This window comes from Pelophylax lessonae (genome assembly GCF_965119305.1).
Source record: "Pelophylax lessonae genome assembly, chromosome: 1".
Lineage (NCBI taxonomy): Eukaryota > Metazoa > Chordata > Amphibia > Anura > Ranidae > Pelophylax > Pelophylax lessonae.
The window spans coordinates 297,360,813-297,384,168 of NC_138768.1; the positions used below are offsets into that span (position 1 = coordinate 297,360,813).

The following is a 23,356-nucleotide window of genomic DNA, read 5'->3' on the forward strand; positions in this document are numbered from 1 at the left end:
CTATATCCGCCGGGCACTCGCGATCGTCCGTGACAGCGGGAGAAAGGCAGGCGGCTAATGTAAACAAAGCCGCCTGTCAGTTTTCCCTGTGTAAGAATGGTGATCAAACGGTTCTACTATGTAGGACCGTTGATCACTGTTCTTACACCAGTAGCCACAGCCAATCACAGTTAGAAACACGCCCCTAGGACACACTTAACCCCTCTCTCTCCAATACAGTTAACTCCTTCACTCCCAGTGTCATTATTACAGTAACAGTGCATATGTATAGCACTTATTACTGTAGTAATGTCACTGGTAACCCCAAAAGTGTCAAAAATGTCAGTCAAGGGTCCAAACTGTCCGCCGCAATGTCGCAGTCCCGCAAAAAAAAAAAAAATGCAGATCGCCGCCATTACGCGTAAAATAAACAACAAAAATGACAAAAATCTTTCCCTTTGTTAGTAAATGCAATAACTTTTGAGCAAACCAATCAAAATACGCTTTTTGCGATTTTTTTTTACCAAACATATGGTAAAAAACAAAATTGGCCTAAAATGTTCAAAAATTTAGATTTTTACATTTTTTTGGGGGAATTTCTTAAAAAAAAAAAATGTTAAAAATATTGTTATTTTTGCAAAATTGCTGCTCTTTTTTTGCTTATAGCGCATGATCAAAAAAGTTGCACAGATGATCAAATACCACCAAAAGAAAGCTCTGTTTGTGGGAAAAAAAGGACGTCAAATTCATTTAGGTACAGCGTCGCACGACCGCGCAATTGTCCGTTAAAGTCACGCAGTGCCGAATCGCGAAATAGGCCCTGGTCAGGAAGGGGGTAAAATCTTCCGGGGCTTAAGTGGTTAATGCCCTGAAATGGCCTCTTTTACCCTGGAAACTCTTATTCCACGCTGAAAGTTTTGGACACATGAAACGTGAAGTAACATTCACCCTGAGACACAAAACGAAGTTCTCAATGTAAACCCTGCCTGTAGTGGGCTTGTTCTATGAAGGAAAGCCATTGCAGAGGTCTCCACAGACAGTGACACACACACACACGGCAGGCACCCCCCTTCCCCCGTCATCACACAGACAGGACGACCCGCTCCTGACACTCTTCCGCTGCACAGGAGGGGGCGGCGTGCTCGTGCCAGACGAGTGTCCGCGGGTACGTGCGCTGGGTGGAAGGGGCGTGTCCTTCAGACAAGGGGGCGGAGTCGTGTCTGTAGCCCGTCCGGGGCTGTGTGTAGCGCCGCTTAGCGTCTTTCCAGCCCTGGCCTGCTTTGTGTGTCCCGGGACCTGAGGGAGGGCGAGAGCATCTCCTCCTTCCTCTGTGCGCCTCACTCCGACAGCACGGGACCGGCCTCTCGGCCCCCCCGCCATCATGTCCAAGCGGCTGAAGAGCCCGGAGGTGTGCGCCGACTGCAGCCTGCCGGGTAAGAGGGCGCCTGTCACCTGAGGGGGAAGAGGGGGGCGAGGCGGGCGGAGGACATATTGAGGAGGATGTATTGGGGGGGATGGTAGGAACATATAGAGCCTTGGTCTTCCTGTGTACCGGGGGAGGATGGGAGTAATGTACTTCTCTAATCTCTACACCAGCCTTCTGCTATTTCTACCTCATCACATCATTTCCTCCTCTATCATTCTGTAGAGATGGGGCAGCAGGCTCAGCTCCCAAAACCTCTCATACAGACTAACCAGGAGGGGATTTCTTCCTGTCATCCAGGCTGACAATTTCCCTTCCTCTAATAAAGACCAGTCACTGCTGATCTCTCTCCTCCTGCAGGGTGACTGGTCTTGTCTCCGCCCCCTTCTGTAGTTGTCTGCAAGGTAGCCTGTATTGGGTTACAGCTAGGCCCCTCCTACACCTCTGCTCAGGCTGTGTATAGCACTTTGATGATGTCATTGATACCCTAAAGGCTAATCCCCCCCCCCCCCAAACTCTGTGTATTAGCACACTTATGCAGATAGACTCTAGTGATGCACCAAAATTCTAGCTGCCAAAAATGTTGTTTTTCGGGATTTAGCAGATAGAGAAAAAGATGCCGTTAATGGCGCCGAAAATGCACATCATTTTACTGTGCTTATTATGTGTTTTTCATCAGTCCTGTGACTCAAAAACTGCATCAAAAACGTAACACTGGTGCTTTGCTGATGGGTTCTTGCTTCGTTTTCAATGCATTTTAACAGGTGCGTTTTTGGCGCAATGTACCAGCGTGAAGACATACATAGAATTTAAAGGGATGCATTTTGTTTGAGCTTTTCTTGCACTAAAGGTGCTGATAATGACCGACCATAAATTCATATTTATTTAAACTCATGATATTGAAATGTCTAATTTAAAGCGGAGTTCCACTCAAAAGTGGAACTTCCGCTTTAGGGAGTCCTGACCCCCTGATATGCCACATTTGGCATGTCATTTTTTTTGGGGGGGGGGGAGCGGGTACCTAGTTTTGACAGGTACCCTCTCCCACTTCCGCTCAGAGCGCCGCGGCGCCCTGAACGGAAGTTCTCCTCTCCCCCTCCCTCCCTGCAATCTTCTGGGACACGTCAGAGGTCCCAGAAGATTGGCGGCCAATCACGGCGCGCAGCGCGACTCGCGCATGCGCAGTGGGTACCCGGCTGTGAAGCCGCAAACTGTCACAGCCGGGTGCCCACAGCAGTGATGCCGGCGCCGAGGGAGAAGATCGAGGCTTCGGGCGGCCGCATCGCTGGACCGTTGGACAGGTGAGTGAATGGCTGGAACTCCACTTTAATACAATATATTTTATTTATTTCCGGTACTTATATAGCGCTGTCAATTTACGCAGCACTTTACATATACATTGTATATTCACATCAGTCCCTGCCCTCAAGGAGCTTACAATCTAAGGTCCCTAACTCACATACATACACAGTAGGGCCAATTTTTTTATACAGGATCCAATTAACCTACCAGCATGTCTTTGGAGTATACATTTTTTAAAAACTGTCATTTTTGGTTTCGGCCAAGTGCATCCTGAATTTTCAGTTTCGGCACCAAAATTAAGCAAGTAAAGAACAAAAACTTAGCCTTGTCATTGATTTTTCTCTAACCCACAAACAGGAACAGAATGTGATGTCACAGGAAACATGCAAAATGCGCGTCAACAAACGCCGTTATGCGCGTTATAATGCATGTAAAATGAATGGAAATGTACGTCGGTTTTCCCTGCATTTTACTGCAAGGCAGTGTGAATTTAACCCCCCCTTTTTTTTTTTAAATTCAGTTTTTATTTATAACATCTTTTTTTCAGCCTTAGCCCTGGTTCACAGCAGTGCGGTTTTGAAGTCTCGCTACTTCAGCGCGATTTCATGTGCAGCTTGCTGACATCTGTGCGACTCCAATAGTGCAGGAACCTTTTTCAAAGTCACTGTGACTCGAGGGGTCTATTGATGCAAATGGGATGCGACTTGTCATGTGACTTTGAACTGTCAGGGCTTAGAGCTGGTTGAACTTCTCACCACAATTTCCTAATTCTGTTTTTGCATGCACGTTTTGATATGTGTTCAGTGCGTTCCAGTGTGTTTTTTTTTTTTTTTTAACACTTGAAAAAATCGTTATCCTAATTCAGGACAATCTCCAGTGTGTTCTGGTTTGTTTACATCTGTTCTATTATGTTTAAATGTATTTTGCAGCATGCGTTCCAGACAAAAAAAAATGCTGCAGCTTCTACTTTTGTTGACTGCAGTGGAACTAACTGGTGTGAACTAGGGTCATTCATTCTTAAGGACACCCCCACATATCAGAAAATGCAATTTTTTCAGGTGCCCAAAATCCCATGGTGCCAGCAGTTCTGTGCGGCTGTGTTGTTTTTTTTTTTTTTTAAAATGGGGGTCAGTGACAAATGGGTCAAATATGGGCTGCTGTGCGTACCCACGCACAGTGCTTACACAGTTATGAACCTAGAGTGAGGTAGATTAACTCTCTCGGTTTGTCCTGTTTATCATTATTGAAAGTTAAAGAAAATACAAAATTTTGAGTTGTCCCCAGAACACTAATAGAGAGGAAATCTTCCATTGGGGGCATTAGTTCTGATGACCCTGGTGACATCCAGTTTTGGAGGGATTTCCTTTTTTGGTTATTGGACAGGAAGTGAAGGGAAGTCTTGTTGGTGCATAATTAGCTGCAGCATGCTGGTGTCCCTGGAAATGATTAAAGCGGTGCTCTTCCATAAAGGGGAAGTTCACTTTAAGGCCTTCTCCCCTAATCTTTACGTAATGACACTTTTTCTTTAAGGGCGGGAGCGGGTACCTATCAAAATCTTTGCCTAGGTAATCGGATGTGGAAGTTATCCTCCCTGCAGTCTTCACAGGTCCCAAAAGACCATGGGACACCTCAGAATGCGCAGTGGGTACACAAGTTGTTACAGTTCTGTGCCCACAGGTTGAGACGCCAGGGACAGAAGATCAGAGAAAGGAATGGCTCGGGTAAAAACATCGCTGGATCCTGAGACAGGAGTGTTCATTTAAAAATTTGTAGCTGCTGACTTTAAACACCAGTTTAACTGGAGCTCCTCTTTACGGAGTATCTTAACCCTCATTCACACAGTCTGTTTTTTTTTTGTGACAGCTCTAAAAAGCAACCCACAGAGCATAGTGGCTCAGAGCTGGTTGACATGTTATATGTCCCCTCCTGGATGTCTGTTTTTTTCTTTTGGTGAATCCCTGCTTCACCGCACCCATGGACATCAGGCACAGTGGCATCACAGTCCCATTCACTTGACTAGGGTGTGGTTTTATTTGCTTGATTAGGGTGCATTTGGAGGTGGTACTGTCTACTTGCCAAAAAAAAAAACATGCTGTACAAAGTTTAAGCTGGCCATAGATGGATTCAAATTTGGCCAGTTCAGCAGGGACTGACTGAATTTCGATTCATGTGTGGCTGCTTCCACTTCACAAGTCAATCTAATGATCAACTTCTGTCTAACAGGAAATTTTTTCTGGATCAGTGGCTGCAGCCACTGATCAGTGTACTTTGACAGCAGGGAGTCCCACTGTCAGAATACAAGGTTTCAGCATGGAGGGTTACATTTGTTTGATCCATCCATGGCGACACTTAGGCTGCATTCGCACCTGGGCGTTTTGAATCGTGGAATGACTCACTGCGATTCTCCCCAGCGATTTAAAATCACCCATATGTGAATGACATATCGAACAAGGCACATTTGAGATGCCATTCATTTGGCGGTGTGGTTTGGCTGCAATTGTTACCCTGCAGTCATGGCAAACAGGGCCGCTGATAGGGGGGGGCCACCAGCCCTCTTGTAGGGGGCCCACACAGAGAGGGGGATTAGTGATGGAGAACAAATACAGAAATCTTCCTCCAGCACCTGAATCTGATCTCTGTCCCTCTCCCTGCTATCAGCTTTTATCTGTTGTCCCTCACTAATCCCCCTCCCTTGTGTGGGCCCCTCCCAGCACTTATCTCTGCTCAGGAGTTTATTTGTAACTTTGTTTCTCTCTCTCTGTCTCTCTGATCACTGAGCTCCAACTGCCCAGCCTGTATATTTTTCTCATCTCATCTTCTTTTTTATTTAACATAGTTTTTTTTTTTTTTTTTTTAGATTTAGCAGGAATTATGCGAGTTATGTTATATTTGTGTCTGCTAATAGTGATTTTTGTTGTAATTTTAGCTAAATATAACTTTAATATTTTCTTGGGGGGGGGGGGGCCCTGCCAGGTAGTCTGCACAGGGCCCCGCGATTTCTAACAGCAGCGCTGGTGGCAAACAGCAACACGTGACACGTCACTGAAAAGAAGCTCCTGAACTTTTTTAGGCGAAAAGCTTCACACTATGTGTTTTGCCACGAATGCAGCGAGATTTATCGCGCCAGAACCGCACCGCATTTTTAGGTGCCATTCAAATGAATGTGTGATTTTTCATTCACACCAGGGTGTTTTTGAAATCGAGGCAAATCTGCCCACAATTCAAAACGTCCAGGTGGGAATCCAGCCTTAGGCTAAGTTCACACTAGCTTCAAAAGCAGGCATTCCATAAGCATTTTTGAAGCCATGATTGCCTATCAAAATTGTGTGCATTGCAGCTCCTAGTGGTGTTCACATGGTCATATTGGAGTCACAACAAAATTGACCCAAAGTTTGTCAGGCTTTACTGCTCACCAATTGCTTCCATTGATGTCAATGTTAGCGTGCTGCAAATGTGTCACAAACACCCCTATGGCATTTGAGATGAATTTAGAAATTAATATTAGCCGAGATAATACAAAAATCCATATAATAGAAAACCAACACAGTATTTTTTAGACACCTCTGCTCCAGTGATACATCGTCCCAGAGCCCCCTGCCCAGCCACTGACATCTTTGGGTGGCCGGGTTTCGGGTATCGATTGCTGGCCTCTTTCATTGGCCGGGGCAGGGATGACGTCACTCCTGCTAATGCGCAGGAGCTCCGTCAGATTAGGCATTGCTGTACAAGGACTGAGGCAGGTAGGTAACTTTAATGCAGAAGAAACAAAACCTGTCTCTTGTGTATTAAAATTCCTGTCAGTTCACCCATTTTTTCTTTTAGCTCTAAAGTTCCACTTTAACTGACACTGCTGTATTTGGCTTGGGTTATCTAAGCTTCTAAAACCTCTGGTCACAAAGGGGTTAAAGTGTGGCAGCTATGGTGTAAACTAAACTAGTGTCAGTCATTCTTCACTTTATTCCCTGCCTTGTAGCAGTGGACCATTCTGTTTCCCATAAATGTAGATGCGTGTTTTGGCTTGTCTACTTGTTAGATAGCAGTTTACTTGTTACCCCACCGATCAGAAATCTTGACACCGTCCGAGTCCTCTTTACTAGATGCCATACGTTGTATTTTATTCATTGCTATATATCATTCCTATGTAGTATTCAGCAGAATGTTACACAACTGCATGATTATTCTCAGGGTCAAATTCCCTTCAGCATTAAATGCCCCACAAGCTTGACTAAAAGTATATTTTGTAGATGCGGAGTAATGGTGCTAATTTTGTGATTGAATTGTTCCCAATGTGATTTGATCAGGTACCATTCAATGATAGGAACTAATATTGGTGGTTGCGTCAGGACGGCCTGTCATTTGTAGTTGTTGATTCGATCTTTGAAACAGCTGCATGATACACAGTTGTCGTCATTGTGGCCAGTTGCAGAGAAACAAAGTGTATAAGATTAAATTAATCCTCCTTTTGGCATTTGTTTTATAGGTTAAGTATTATCTGTCTTGTTTACAAATAAGGCCTAAGACCTCCATGAATAGTAGTACATTTGGTGCATTTATTTGAAGTGTGACTCCCCCGTTATATATTTTTTTTTATTCCCTCTTAGGCTCCATGTACACGGGACGTTGTAAATGGCCGTTTAGGAGCAGTTGGGCGTTTTTTTTTAGAAGCCCCTGAACCCACCTACATTTTATCTTATCTGTCCATGTACACTGGGTCGTTTACAGTCATTTGCAGGCAGTTGCGTTCAGGGACTTTTTCTAGAACGCAATTATTTGCGTTCGAACGTGTGTTTCCCGGCGTTTCAAACGCAAAAACGCATCCGAACGCGATGATACGCGTTTAGCGTTCGCGTTTTTCCATTTTAAAGGGGAATAATTTTTTGACCTCTAGGAACGGTTCTAAACGCATAAACGCGGGTACAAACGCAACCAAACGGACGTTTCAAACGTCCTAAAAATTCCAGCATTCAAAGGGACTTTTAACAACGTCCCGTGTACATGGAGCCTTACCTATATTGCTGGCTTATCTTCTAAACACAAACTTGCTGCACAGCGAATCCAGTCGTTGCACCATGATCCACTGTTTGGGTAAAATAGCTGAGGTCCTGTGCCACCACCTTGGCCCTTTTCTAGCTGTTACTTCCTGGTTCAGACAGCCAGGTGGCAATGATGCGCCAAACCCGCCCTCCAGCCGCTTACTGTGCAGCCGCCTGGGAAATGTTACATGAATATCCAGGAGGCTGCAGGGCCAGGGATGTGTCTGACTAAGGGTGGGGACAGAGGAAAAATATAAAAAAATAAACTGTGGTCGTGGAGGGCAGTGTTTTTGAACTGAACAAACTCATTTTAAGAGTTGCGTTGCTCTTTAAATAATGTATCTGTGGTCTTGCGTAAGATTAACCCTAACAAGACCCCAAATCTTTTGTTATTGTATGGGATATATTTAAAGATTTAATGTTGCCAATGATGGTAATTGGCAGTGAGACTTGTATTGTGTAGTAGGGAAACCGGCTTTACTTTGTAGCTAATTATATTTGTACATGCTACATAAACTCCCTGCTGACAAAGGATACATGTAAACGTCTGCTTAGCATGCACCAGAAATCGTTGTGAGATAGCTGCATCCTGTCTTCCTGTTTTAACACAACTTCTTTTTTTCTTGTGCTTTGAAAGCAATTGACTAAAAAGTGCCAAAATCTCGATTGCTCTGTACACTAAAAGGAATAGGAGCAGTGTGTGGAAAACACCATGCAGGGAGTTGATGTGTTAATGTCCTGAGAGAAGCGTTATTATTGTTGGTTAAGTGTATGGTTCATGTGCAAAAATGGCAAATGCAGTCTCTTGTTGGTCAAGACAGGAAGAGGATTGCAGAAGTTTTTTTTTTTTTTTTTAATGGGTACGTACAGTTAGCATTTGCTTTGGTTTAGAATACTGTTCCTCCATTTCTTTCCCTTGCAGTTGTCTTTTCATTCTTTTCCCTACTGTAATATCTGGCACCAGTTGGCAATCTCAAGTGAGCACATTCTACAATATCTAATTTAAGAGTACCCTACTGTTTAATGTTTCACTGGTCAGGCTTACCAGCTGTTCACACCTATAGGCTTATTTATGGTGCAGATAGTGCTATGCAATAACCCAGAGCAATCAACTAGCATCTCTACTTAGTCTGCCTGAGATTTAAGCTTCTATCTGCCTGATCTGGCCAACACTCTTTTTGTGTGTGGGTTCTCACTGATACCGGTATGAAACCTTCATTTTTTTTTTTATTACAGAGGTCCCCGGGTGGATTTTGCCATAATGTGCTAGTATGCACCACATATTAGCATAGGGCTCAACAAATCCCAGGTCGCCATTGGGGATGCAACGATCCGATATTGGGATCGGATATCGGCGCCGATATGGACATAATTTTATTTATTTCAGGTACTTGTATAGCGCTGTCAATTTACGCAGCGCTTTACATATTCATTGCACATTCACATCAGTCCCTGCCCTCAAGGAGCTTACAATCTAAGGTCCCATACATGCACATACATACACAATAGGGCCAATTTTATACAGGATCCAATTAACCTTCCAGCATGTCTTTGGAGTGTTGGAGGAAACCGGAGTACCCAGAGGAAACCCACGCAGGCACAGGAAGAACATCCAAACTCCAGGCAGTTTGTAGTGTCATGGTTGGGATCCGAACCAGCGACCCTCTTGCTGCTAGGTGAAAGTGCTAACCACTACACCACTGTGCCACCCTCTACATAATAGCTGGATCGGGGGATTGGTAAAATTAACAGATTTACGGGCCGATCCGGTTTTGCGCTTTACATTGCTGTGAGGGAGCAGAGAACAGCTGTCAAAGAAAAAAAAAAAAAAGAGCCTCCTGCAAATGCCTGTCAGTCTCCCAGTTAGGTAAACACAATGAATACAATGTATAATTTTGTTCCATCTGGCAGAGGAGAGAAGTTTAACCTCTTAAATGCACAATTGTTATAAGGTATCTGCCGATACCGATCGGGAAGTATTATTTTGTTATAAGCTCACAAAATAGTAGTTCCGGATCGGACTCGGGATTGGCGATTTCACAAAGCAAAAGATAGAGATCGGGACCAAAAAAGTCGGATCGGTGCATCCCTAGTCGCCATGGCCACTAGAAATTGATACCTAGTGTCCGGGCTTTTGTCAGTGACAGGCACCTCAACTGCAATTGGGCTGCGGTGCGGGTCTTGATCAGGAAGGTGGAGGCGGCCTTGGCCTCGTTGGCTCTTTGGACACAATAGAACACTGCTCAGCACCGCCATCATTATGGGAAACCTGATTAGCAGCAGCAGCGGTGATGGAGCAGGAAGAGAGTGGCACGGCAGCCGCTGACATGATGGGTGGAGCAAGTGGCCATCAGAGTGCAGTTCAGCTGGGATCCCCGGTGGCCCTATATCCTCGCTGATGTTGCCACCCTTCCCCAGGGTATTTCTGGAGCAGGCCCGGCTTTGGGAGGTGTGGGCTCCGAGGTTTGTGGTTTCCTGGCACCAGAGCATCCTGCTCCGCTGGCGGAAGGAGAGGCTGAACCAGTAGCAGTTCATAGAGATGCAGAAGAGCTGAGCCAGCGGCAGGGAGGAGTGCGAGGAGGTAATCCCCCTCCGTGCCAACATGTCTGGTCCAGGCACACTCTGCACACAGTTGGCCTGTTTACATGGCACCAACTTCACTCAACTCCCACTACAGGAAGGCTGTATTATTGAAACATGGAGGCTGCCATTACTACTTCTGTCATTTAGGGCAGGGGTTCCCAAACTTTTCAGACCGCGACCCCCAATATTAGATTGCTGACGACCCGCGACCCCTCCCCCTCCCCCTCGTATGTAAGATTTGCGATTTGGTTACATACTGACAGAGCTAAAACAAAAAGGAACACAATCTCTAAGCCAGGCTATTTTATTAACAAATTACAGCCCACCAGCAGTGTCCATACATGCAGCCCACCAGCAGTGTCCATACATGCAGCCCACCAGCAGTGTCCATACATGCAGCCCACCAGCAGTGTCCATACATGCAGCCCACCAGCAGTGTCCATACATGCAGCCCACCAGCAGTGTCCATACATGCAGCCCACCAGCAGTGTCAATGAATGCAGCCCACCAGCAGTGTCCATACATGCAGCCCACCAGCAGTGTCCATACATGCAGCCCACCAGCAGTGTCCATACATGCAGCCCACCAGCAGTGTCCATACATGCAGCCCACCAGCAGTGTCCATACATGCAGCCCACCAGCAGTGTCAATGAATGCAGCCCACCAGCAGTGTCCATACATGCAGCCCACCAGCAGTGTCCATACATGCAGCCCACCAGCAGTGTCAATGAATGCAGCCCACCAGCAGTGTCCATACATGCAGCCCACCAGCAGTGTCCATACATGCAGCCCACCAGCAGTGTCAATGAATGCAGCCCACCAGCAGTGTCCATACATGCAGCCCACCAGCAGTGTCCATACATGCAGCCCACCAGCAGTGTCCATACATGCAGCCCACCAGCAGTGTCCATACATGCAGCCCACCAGCAGTGTCCATACATGCAGCCCACCAGCAGTGTCCATACATGCAGCCCACCAGCAGTGTCCATGAATGCAGCCCACCAGCAGTGTCCATACATGCAGCCCACCAGCAGTGTCCATACATGCAGCCCACCAGCAGTGTCCATACATGCAGCCCACCAGCAGTGTCCATACATGCAGCCCACCAGCAGTGTCCATACATGCAGCCCACCAGCAGTGTCAATGAATGCAGCCCACCAGCAGTGTCCATACATGCAGCCCACCAGCAGTGTCCATACATGCAGCCCACCAGCAGTGTCCATACATGCAGCCCACCAGCAGTGTCCATACATGCAGCCCACCAGCAGTGTCCATACATGCAGCCCACCAGCAGTGTCAATGAATGCAGCCCACCAGCAGTGTCCATACATGCAGCCCACCAGCAGTGTCCATACATGCAGCCCACCAGCAGTGTCAATGAATGCAGCCCACCAGCAGTGTCCATACATGCAGCCCACCAGCAGTGTCCATACATGCAGCCCACCAGCAGTGTCAATGAATGCAGCCCACCAGCAGTGTCCATACATGCAGCCCACCAGCAGTGTCCATACATGCAGCCCACCAGCAGTGTCCATACATGCAGCCCACCAGCAGTGTCCATACATGCAGCCCACCAGCAGTGTCCATACATGCAGCCCACCAGCAGTGTCCATACATGCAGCCCACCAAGTGTCCATATAAGCAGCCCACCAAGTGTCCATACATGCAGCCTAGCAAGCGCAATGTCCAAATATGCAGCATCGCAAGCGCCATTGGAACTAACCTCATTTTGTTTCAAAAAAGACCGGGAAGCAGCGCCGAGAGCAGAAGGGGCGGGCCGGGCCGAGAAGGAAGGACGAGCTGTCATACCGTAAGAGCAGAAGGGGGCGGGCCGAGCCGAGGAGAAGGGAGAACAAGCGAGCGCAGTCATCGGAAGTCCCGTCTCCTCTGCCGAGACGTGTGACGTCTGTCATAGGCGGGACTACCGATGACTGCGCTCGCTCGTTCTCTCTTCTCCTCGGCTCGGGCCGCCCCTTCTGCTCTAATGACAGCTAGTCCTTCCTTCTCCTCGGCCCGGCCCGCCCCTTCTGCTCTCGGCGATGCTTCCTGGCCGTTTTTTTTTTTAATATCGGCGTATAACACGCATCTCGCGACCCCCCTCTCCCCACTCCGCGACCCCCCGGGGGGTCGCGACCCCCACTTTGGGAACCACTGATTTAGGGTGATCCCCAGGAGCCAGACTGCCTTACACTATGTGTGTTCAGGGCACAGGAAGCCTAGCAACTAGCATTTTCAAAAGAAGCTCACAATGGCTGCCTCCATACATGAAGGAGCATATGCATGTTTTGATTTATCCCCGATTTCAGGTTATGAGCTCAGCATCATGGCACTGGTGTAAATGGTGCACAGCGTGTGTGCAGCAGTTTAATCCTAGAGTTTCAGAGAGAGAGTGGGCATCAGCAGCTGGAGTACCACAGCAACATCTCTCCTGGATTCAGATGTTGCAGGTGTGCTAGTATCTACCCTGTTGTCATGGCATTGAGCTGGGCACCGTAAAAACTGGGGAGAATGTAGTCATGGTATTTGATTTAGACAGAGTGTGCTCTTGCAATGGCGGAAGGGAATACCCTGTGTTGTGCATCTGTAATGCCCCGTACACACGTTCAGATAATCGGACGACAAAACTCGCTTTCGACCTGATCTCATGATAATCTGATCGTTAGTACACCGCTTTCGACAGCCGATCACGACAGTTAGTCCAACAAAATCCAAAGGGACAAACAGGAAAACTTCTGTCGTACGACAGCCTCGCGAACGACAATCGTTTCATCAGTACACTATGCGTCCGCTAAAAATCGATCGACAAAGACCGCGCATGCTCAGAAACACTAAAATAGCACGGAAAAAGCCTAGCTGCCATTGTTTTTGTTTTGCACCATCTGATACATAGCTAAGCAACCAGGAAGCTTCTCCAGAATCTTACGACAAAAATCATACGGTTTGTACACATTGTTGAATTCAATGTTGGTATCATGCAACAAAATGCGAACGATAAGTCGTCCGATTATCTTAACGGGGCATAAAGCTACACATCAGGGCTACATAAGAGAAGAGAGGTTTTGTCATTAAAAAAAACTGTCTCTTAACTTTTTTTTAGCTGGCTCCTAGATTCAAAGAAAATTTGTCAAGCCCTATATTAACACATTATGGTAGATTCGCCTATCAAATGAAGCTCTCTAGCGCTGCGTTGTCACTGCTCTAGCTGTTCCTGAGCTCTTCCATCTTCGCCCAGTCTTCCTTCCAGTTTCTGTTTCTTTGGCTGCTTGAATGGCAGGGCCGCAATGACGTCTTTTCCACACATGTGCATGGGAGTCCTATAACCATGGCACTGATTGGGTGCTGTAAATGTATGCTGAGCTGCGCTTGCACATCTCAGTGTACATGACATGACAGGCAGAGGAAAGCATATAGGGACCCATAGGGGGTCTTTTGTCATAATAACAAAAAAAAACCCTGCCTGTCAGCAACATTTTAAAAGTAGAGTTTAATACTGCTTTAGGCTCCGTTCACAGGAGACATTTTGAGACGTTTATTAAAAATCTCCATCTGGTCTTCTCCCCTCTGGTCTTCTTCTTCCTCCGGTCCTCCTCTGACGATGTCTCCGGTGATTATGCCGGCTCCGGTCTATGCAGCTTGTTATATAGCCATTAGGCGCGTGGCCTCCCGGTGACGTCATGATGACATAAGGGGGTGAGGTCTCCTGTTGACATCACCAGGAGGCCACGCCCCTAATGGCTATATAACAAGCTGCATAGACCAGAGTCTGCATAATCACCGGAGACATTGTCGAAGACGACCGAAGGGGAGAAGACCAGATGAAGATTTTTAATAAACTTCTCAAAACGTCTCCTGTCATTATTTACATACACTGCCTTTTATGGGGTGAATGGGTAGTGGTACAATGTACCCCATGCCCATTCACATAGGGAGGGTGTCCAGAATCTGGGGGGCCCCCTTGTTAAAGGGGGCTTCCATATTCCGATAAGCCCCCTGCCCGCAGATCCCCACAACCACCGCCCAGGGTTGTTGGGAAGAGGCCCTTGTCCTCATCAATATGGGGGCAAGGTGCTTTGGGTTGGGGGGTGCAGAGCTCCCCCTGCCCCAAAGCACCCGCCCCCCCCATGTTGAGGGCGTGTGGCCTGGTATGGTCCGGGGGGTTTGGGCCGCCCGCTCGTCCCCTCCCCTTTCCTGGCCTGCCGCACTGCATGCTCGGATAAGGGTCTGTATGGATTTTGGGGGGGGACCCCACGCCATTTTTTTCCTCATTTTGGTGTGGAGTTCCCCCTCAAGATTCTCAGAGCGTAAGTCGCACCACAAGTTGGATCATCCTGATCCGACTTGTGATGCCACTTCCATTCAAATCAAGGGGTTGAAAGCCGTATCAAAGATGGCTCCTAGGCAACCATTGATTTTGAATGGAGGCAGAAAAAAACGCTGCTAAAAGCCAACGTGGCCAAACGTGCAATAATGCCAATAAAAACATTCTTCCACAAGCAGTTGTATCAGCAGGGAGCATCGATAGTTCTAAAAAACTATTAGATGGGCACCTTTAAACATACAGGGGTATACAATGTACGGTTAACAGCAAACACACACATCATAGGTTGAACTGGATCGACGGATGTCTTTTTTCAACCTCACTAGCTATGTAACTATGAAAAAAGCTACTAAGAGCACGTTTTTACTGCTGCTTCTTCCTGGCGTTAGAAGTAGCTCTGCAGCTCGTTTTTTCTGATGCCCTGTGTGCATGGGGCCTTAAGGCCCGTACACACGTACCGATCGTCGGCATACAAACGTCGGTGGACGAAGGATCTGCCGATTGTACGCGTGTTAGTATGGTGCCTCCGACAGATGTCTGCGCACAATCCGCGGACAAAAGTCTTTCGTGCAAACATGAAAATATTTGTATGCCGACACCAGAACGGACGATTGTTCGCCTGTCAGTACACAATTCGGCCGACAGACCGCAGATTTGCAAGACTGGGCATGCTCAGAAAATAGAAAACACAGGGAAAGTTAACCATTACATGACATCACTTCTGCAGTCGGCGGACAAAATTCTTGTGCTGTCCTTGTGCTGTCTTTGCACTTTTCAGCAGACACCGACATCCCGGGGAGAAAAGAGGAACATTTGTAAGCCGACCATCGGTACGTGTGTACGGGGCTTTACTCTACTATAGACTGTTCATACAGAGCAACAAACAATGATGCCATGAGACTACATGATCAATGCACATCTTAGGCTCTGTTCCCACTATTGCGACTTGTGCGACTTGACACATGTCAAGTCAAAAGCCATTCATTTCAATTTGGCCTGTTCTAACTGCTGCGACTTGAAAAATTGTTTGTGCACTACTTTTGGGCTGACTTCAGTGTGACGTCCTTCTATAATGAGGGACAAGTTGCACTGAAAGCCGAAAACAAGTTAGATCCTTTTAGAAGTTTTTGTTATTGTCCCAGAGCTTAGCCACCCATTTTGTTTTTCACTTCTAGGATAGACTTTGGTCCATGGCCTATGGGATGTGTAGTGTGCATAGAGCAGTGTATGTGACCACAACTAAAGCCCCGTACACACGATCAGATTATCGAACGATCTGTTGTCCGTTTTTTGTGGCATGCTAGTCTGATGTGGTAAGTGAAGAGGTTATTTTCATACGAATTTTCCCGTACGACAGAATTCTACTTCAGAAGTGATGTCATGTGTTGTATTGTTTTGTATGTGTTCTTTCGTCTCTGAGCATGCCTGGTCTTGCTCTTAAGATTTTTTTCCGTTGAAAACTGTACTAATGAGACAAAAATCGGACGTTGTGTTTACAGACGATAAGAATTATATAGCCTGCACATCAGGATTTTTTCGGACAAAAAGTCGGAGTCGGCTGTCGAAAGCACCATACTAACAATCCGAAAATCGGCAGATCGGTCATCGGACGAAATTTCCCTTCAGATTTTCTTATCGTGTGTACGGGCCTTAAGAAGCACTGCTCATTCCAAACAAATGGAAGTGAGGGGAAAAGGAGAGGTTTTGCAGCTCTGAGCATATTACAAGGAAGCAAGAAAAACCCAGTAGGAAACTATTGAATTTCCTCCTACAGACCTATATCCCTACTTAATATGGATTTCAAAATTCTCACTAAATTGTTGACTAACAGACTCATTCATGCATGTCCTAGAGCAGTGGTTCCCAAAGTGGGGGTCGCGACCCCCCGGGGGGTCGCGGAGTGGGGAGAGGGGGGTCGCGAGATGCGTGTTATACGCCGATATTAAAAAAAAAAAACGGCCAGGAAGCATCGCCGAGAGCAGAAGGGGCGGGCCGGGCCGAGGAGAAGGAAGGACTAGCTGTCATTAGAGCAGAAGGGGCGGCCCGAGCCGAGGAGAAGAGAGAACGAGCGAGCGCAGTCATCGGTAGTCCCGCCTATGACAGACGTCACACGTCTCGGCAGAGGAGACGGGACTTCCGATGACTGCGCTCGCTTGTTCTCCCTTCTCCTCGGCTCGGCCCGCCCCCTTCTGCTCTTACGGTATGACAGCTCGTCCTTCCTTCTCGGCCCGGCCCGCCCCTTCTGCTCTCGGCGCTGCTTCCCGGTCTTTTTTGAAACAAAATGAGGTTAGTTCCAATGGCGCTTGCGATGCTGCATATTTGGACATTGCGCTTGCTAGGCTGCATGTATGGACACTTGGTGGGCTGCATGTATGGACACTGCTGGTGGGCTGCATGTATGGACACTGCTGGTGGGCTGCATGTATGGACACTGCTGGTGGGCTGCATTCATTGACACTGCTGGTGGGCTGCATGTATGGACACTGCTGGTGGGCTGCATGTATGGACACTGCTGGTGGGCTGCATGTATGGACACTGCTGGTGGGCTGCATGTATGGACACTGCTGGTGGGCTGCATGTATGGACACTGCTGGTGGGCTGCATTCATTGACACTGCTGGTGGGCTGCATGTATGGACACTGCTGGTGGGCTGCATGTATGGACACTGCTGGTGGGCTGCATTCATTGACACTGCTGGTGGGCTGCATGTATGGACACTGCTGGTGGGCTGCATGTATGGACACTGCTGGTGGGCTGCATTCATTGACACTGCTGGTGGGCTGCATGTATGGACACTGCTGGTGGGCTGCATGTATGGACACTGCTGGTGGGCTGCATGTATGGACACTGCTGGTGGGCTGCATGTATGGACACTGCTGGTGGGCTGCATGTATGGACACTGCTGGTGGGCTGCATTCATTGACACTGCTGGTGGGCTGCATGTATGGACACTGCTGGTGGGCTGCATGTATGGACACTGCTGGTGGGCTGCATGTATGGACACTGCTGGTGGGCTGCATGTATGGACACTGCTGGTGGGCTGCATTCATGGACACTGCTGGTGGGCTGCATGTATGGACACTGCTGGTGGGCTGCATGTATGGACACTGCTGGTGGGCTGCATGTATGGACACTGCTGGTGGGCTGCATGTATGGACACTGCTGGTGGGCTGCATGTATGGACACTGCTGGTGGGCTGCATTCATTGACACTGCTGGTGGGCTGCATGTATGGACACTGCTGGTGGGCTGCATGTATGGACACTGCTGGTGGGCTGCATTCATTGACACTGCTGGTGGGCTGCATGTATGGACACTGCTGGTGGGCTGCATGTATGGACACTGCTGGTGGGCTGCATTCATTGACACTGCTGGTGGGCTGCATGTATGGACACTGCTGGTGGGCTGCATGTATGGACACTGCTGGTGGGCTGCATGTATGGACACTGCTGGTGGGCTGCATGTATGGACACTGCTGGTGGGCTGCATTCATTGACACTGCTGGTGGGCTGCATGTATGGACACTGCTGGTGGGCTGCATGTATGGACACTGCTGGTGGGCTGCATGTATGGACACTGCTGGTGGGCTGCATGTATGGACACTGCTGGTGGGCTGCATGTATGGACACTGCTGGTGGGCTGTAATTTGTTAATAAAATAGCCTGGCTTAGAGATTGTGTTCCTTTTTGTTTTAGCTCTGTCAGTATGTAACCAAATCGCAAATCTTACATACGAGGGGGAGGGGGAGGGGTCGCGGGTCGTCAGCAATCTAATATTGGGGGTCGCGGTCTGAAAAGTTTGGGAACCCCTGTCCTAGAGCACTTGATTTCCACTGACTAGACAGGCTTCATGCCGAAAAAAGCCACTGACATTAACCTGCGCAGGGTTTTTCCCTATACTTCTCTAGGACCGGATATTTCCAGTGGACGTATTCTTGTTTTTTTGGACCTTGAAAAGGTCTTCGATTCGGTGGACTGGCATTATGACATCAGTGTTGGAAGCGTATAGGTTTTGCCCTAAGTTCAGGCGAGAGCTGCACGATTCTTGATAAACTGAGAATCACAATTTTTTTTGCTTAGAATAAAGATCACGATTCTCAGCGTAACATCATCTTTCACATTATAAAAAAAAAAATTGAGCTAACTTTAGGCTACGTTCACATGTGGGCGTAGTGGATCACGGGCAGAATCACCACGATTCAGCCCGCGATCCGGAATCATTGCAAATCGCGGGACGCCTGTGCGATGCCCGTGATTTGCAATGGCACCCCAAACGCTGTGCGATGTTGCCACGATTTCCGCCTGCCGAATCGCTGTAACATCGCGCAAACAGAATCGCGGGACGCATGACGCACAAAAGAAGCTCCTGTACCTTTTTGGGCGTCATGCCTCCCGCGATTCTGTTTGCGCAATGTTACCGTGATTAATTCAGTAGGGGAATACCCAGTAAATTTGATAAAATGTGGAGTGGGTGGACGAAGAGTGTATTTACAATGTCTGACTGAGTTTAGTATATTCTAATGGCTCCAGGTAGTTGCCATATTGTATATCTGTATAGTTCGGCGCTGATATTTTGGGACTTTGTAAGAGGCTTCTTTTGATCTGGGCAGGGTAAGTGTGTATTATCTCCAGGGTCTGTTATTTTGTACTGTGGACCAATAGACTGTTATCAGAATTGGGAGTCAGTAAAGTAATTTTACAACATGCTTTGCTTGAGTTAAAGATGTAATAGACTTACTATTATCACAAATATACATTAGCCTTTGAGCCATATTGTTGGTCTTGTTTGTCATCTGTCGCCTAGTTGTCAGGCTGTTCCTAAATGTGTGTTTTCTGTTTCTTTAATGTTCTGAAAATTGCAGTAAAAACAATAAAAAAAGAAACAATTGATTGAAAAATATAATAAGGTTCCCTATTAAGGCTCCATTCACACCTTAGGCGATTTGAGTTGGTGATGGAATCGCTGCAATTCTGCAAAATCGCTATGCACAAAGCTTGCCAATCAAAAAGGAGCAGGAGCTTCTTTTGGGCGACAGCGCCGCACGTTGTGATTCACCGTGATTGCAGCGCAATTTATCGCACCGTGATTGGGGTGCCATTAAGAAGTTATGGCATGACAAATGCGCCCTATGTTTTGCCGTGATTTAAAATTTGCTGGCAGAATCGTGGTGATTTAAATTGCCTTGGTGTGAATGGAGCCTTAAGTAGTGGATGCGTATGAATTATTTTTGAAAAATAAGCATATTGTTTAGTGTCACTTTAAAGGGCATCAGAAGATGGCGTTAAGGGTTTAAAGTATTTGTGAAGTAAGAATGCAACATGAAGAGAGGGGAATTGGCAAGATCACCAGGGAAAAGGCAAAACCTCTATAAGCATTTATTACTCTGGCTTACTGCTAGGGTGGATTTTCTTTTTTATTTCCCTGGAGTTGGTTTTAAAAGAAGTATGGCTTTGTTTTTTTTGATTATACTTAGCTAGGTAGATGCAGCATTGGTTCGATTCTGCATCTGTCCCCGGGTGCCTCTACCCTGAGAACCGAGCGATCAAACCCCGCCTATCACTCGCTTCTGACAGCTCCCCAAGTAGAGAGCTGCTGATTGTCAGTCACAGCTCTCAGCTCTGCCCCCTCCACGCTCATTGGAGTGCTGGGCTGTGCAGGGGCGGGGAGCAGCTGGCTCAGGCTCTCAAGGGTTCGCTGAGAGGCTGAGCCCGTTGTCGGTCCAGGCACATGGCAGATCCCGACTTCCATTGTCGTCTGTGACGTCAGCAGAGAGTGGATTTCAGTTCGCTCTCTGCTGAAAACGGGTCACAGGAGTGCAGAAGGAACTGCGCTCCTGTGAGCCATAGGAGATGTACAGCCAAACATGCTTTGGCTGTACTTCTCCTTTTTAATGTTAGTAGGAGACGTAGGAACATACACTTAAGTTTGACCAGCTTGGATACACAGTAGTATTGCAACAATGTATACTAGTGTGGTAAAGAATAGGTTTTGCAGCCCTTTTACAACGTTTGATATGTTTTAAGCCATAACTGAAGGAAAAACAAGAAGGGCAAGAGAACAATGTCACCCTAGTGCGTTATTGGAAACTTTTATTGTTTAAAAACAAATATTACAATCGTGCTAAAGAGGTAGTAGGCATACCATTGGCCAAACTGAGGAAAAAAATCTGTTATGCTGGTCAGTACCATGGCCAGCACAGTAAATCTTTACAAAAACACTCCAAATCTGTCAAACACAGCCCTCTTCAGATCACTGCACAGATTTTCAATCCGATTCAGGTCTGGGCTCTGTCTGGGCCATTCCAAAATCTTCTGGTAAAGCCATTCCTTTGTTGATTTGGATGTATGTTTCTGGTCGTTGTCATGCTGAAAGATGAAGTTCCTCTTCATGCTCTGCTTTCTAGCAGAAGCCTCAGGCTTGGTTCACATTGGTACGATGCGGGAAACCCTGTGAATCCACTGCAGGCTTCCACATCGCACCAGACTCCCAGGCATTTGGCACTGCCATATGCAAACCGCTGGGAGTGTCAATACAAAGTTAATGACACCCCCAGATTGATTCGCATATTGCAGTGCAAACTGTCAATTTGGACAGGAAAGCTGATCGCATAAGTGTGAACACTCATGCGATCGGATTCTGGTGCGGACAAAAAAAAGGGTCCTGCACGAGTTTGGTCCGAATGCGATGCAAATTCAGCCATACAATCTTTATGGCTGAATTTGCATCACACAGACATTGCATGTGATTTGCACAGCAGTACCGTGCAAATCACATGGGATGTCTTCCATCGCACCAATGTGAACCCAGCCTAAAGGTTTTGTGCCAATATTGACTGGTATTTGGAACTGTTCATAATTCCCTCAACCTTGGCAATGGCCTCTGTTCCAGTTGAAGAAAAACAGCCCCAAAGCATGATGCTGCCACCACCATGCTTTACTGTGGGTATGGTGTTCTTTTGGTGGTGTGCATTGTTGTTTTTGCGCCAAACAAATCTTTTGGAATTATGGTCAAAAAGTTCAACCTTGGTTTTGTTAGACCATATCACATTTTCCCACATGCTTTTGGGAGACCTAAGATGTGTTTTTGCAAAATTTAGCCAGGCTTGCATGTTTTTCTTCCTAAGAAAAGGCTTCTGTCTAAAGCCCCGTACACACGTACCGATTGTCGGCCGTAAATATTCGGCCAACGTCCGATCGGCCGATTGTCGGCTTGTTAGTATGATGCTTCCGACAATCGACTGCGACTTTTCGGCCGAACAAAATCTGGTGTGCAGGCTATAAAATTTTTGTTGGCCAACAAAGAACAGTCAGTACAGATTTTGGCCGACAAAAGCAGATGAGCAAGACTGGGCATGCTCAGAGAAGAAAAAACACACGGAAAGTAGACCAGCACATGACATCACTTCTGCAGTTGGTTGTTGTTGGCCGACAAAATTCGTGTGCAGTCTAGAGCACAATTCAACCAACAAAACAACACTGGACAAAAGACGGCCGATCGGTCGGCCAACAATCGGTACGTGTGTACGGGGCTTTAGACATATGAGGAATACGGGAGATTGTTGTCACATGTACTACACAGCTAGTACTTGCCACATACTCCTGCAGCTCCTTGAGTATTGCTGTAGGCCTCTTGGCAGTTTCCCTGAGCAGTTTTCTTCTCATCTCTTCATCAATTTTGGAGGGACGTCCAGTTCTTGGTAATGTCACTGTTGTGCATATTTTCTCCACTTGATGACTGTCTTCACTTTGTTCCATAGTATATCTAATGCCTTTGACATTTTTTTATTTTTTTTTTGCACCCTTCTCCTGACTGATACCTTTTAACAATGAGATACCTCTGATGCTTTGGAAGTTCTCTAAGGACCATGGCTTTTGCTTTAGGATGCGACTAATAAAATGTCAGGAGAGACCTACTTTAACAGATGAATTACTTTTGGGGTTAATCCGAGGCACTTTAAATGAGAGCAGGTGTGTACTGACTATTTACCATGAGTTTGAATGTGATTGCTTATTTCTGAAAATTGATACAACCCCAGTAATAAGAGGGTGTACACACTTATGCAACCACATTATTTTAACGTTTTTTTTTTTTACTCCCCCCCCCCCCCCCCCCAAAAGATTTCAGTTTGTTTTTCAATTGAGCTGTACAGTTTCTAGGTCAGGTGGAAAAAGTTCTAAAATGATTTATCTTTGGACTTTTCAGGGTAAGGGAAGGGAGCATAGTCTGGCGCTGTCACTAAGCCTCAGTTTTGTATACTGTTTTTGGATCTATAGCAATTATTTTCCTGATCTGACCGACAGATAAATGTAGAATTTAGACATGGTAATGGCTTTGATGTATTTTTCTGCATAGTAATTCAGAAGATTGGTTATCAGTAACAATAATAACGTGATGGTTGTAAGTTCAAGTCATGTCTTGACTAGAGGCAAAAAGGTGTCTACAAAGAGAGCACATTCTGTTCACAGATAGGACCACTAGATCAAATTTACTTTATCACCTTTGTTATTCTGGTATCTGTCCAGAAAGCCCTAAAAAACAGTCTGACTACAGAATTCATTGTTCATTAATGAATTTCATGCTAGTGACTGGCCTCAGGTGATACCACCACCTCCTCCTCTATCAGTTATCTAGGGATCTGGATACCAGCTTTGGCATCCCAATTATATTCTTTGAATTTTCTCACAGTGCTTCACAAGATTCAGATGGGCATGGATTCATA

General features: G+C 46.8%; 1 protein-coding gene across 5 annotated transcripts in view; it reads left to right on the forward strand.

Annotated features, from left to right (window-relative positions):
• Nucleotides 1–1,167: 1,167 nt before the first annotated feature.
• Nucleotides 1,168–23,356, forward strand: part of GIT2 (GIT ArfGAP 2) — a 226,043-nt gene continuing 203,854 nt past the window's right edge. For 3 of the 5 annotated variants that reach the window (XM_082252665.1, XM_082252661.1, XM_082252662.1), the window contains exon 1: nucleotides 1,168–1,412. In XM_082252665.1, coding sequence (XP_082108791.1) covers nucleotides 1,361–1,412 — 52 coding nt within the window. In that variant the 5' untranslated portion in view covers nucleotides 1,168–1,360. The remainder of the gene's footprint in view (nucleotides 1,413–23,356) is intronic. The other 2 variants (XM_082252663.1, XM_082252664.1) reach the window with 1 other exon arrangement.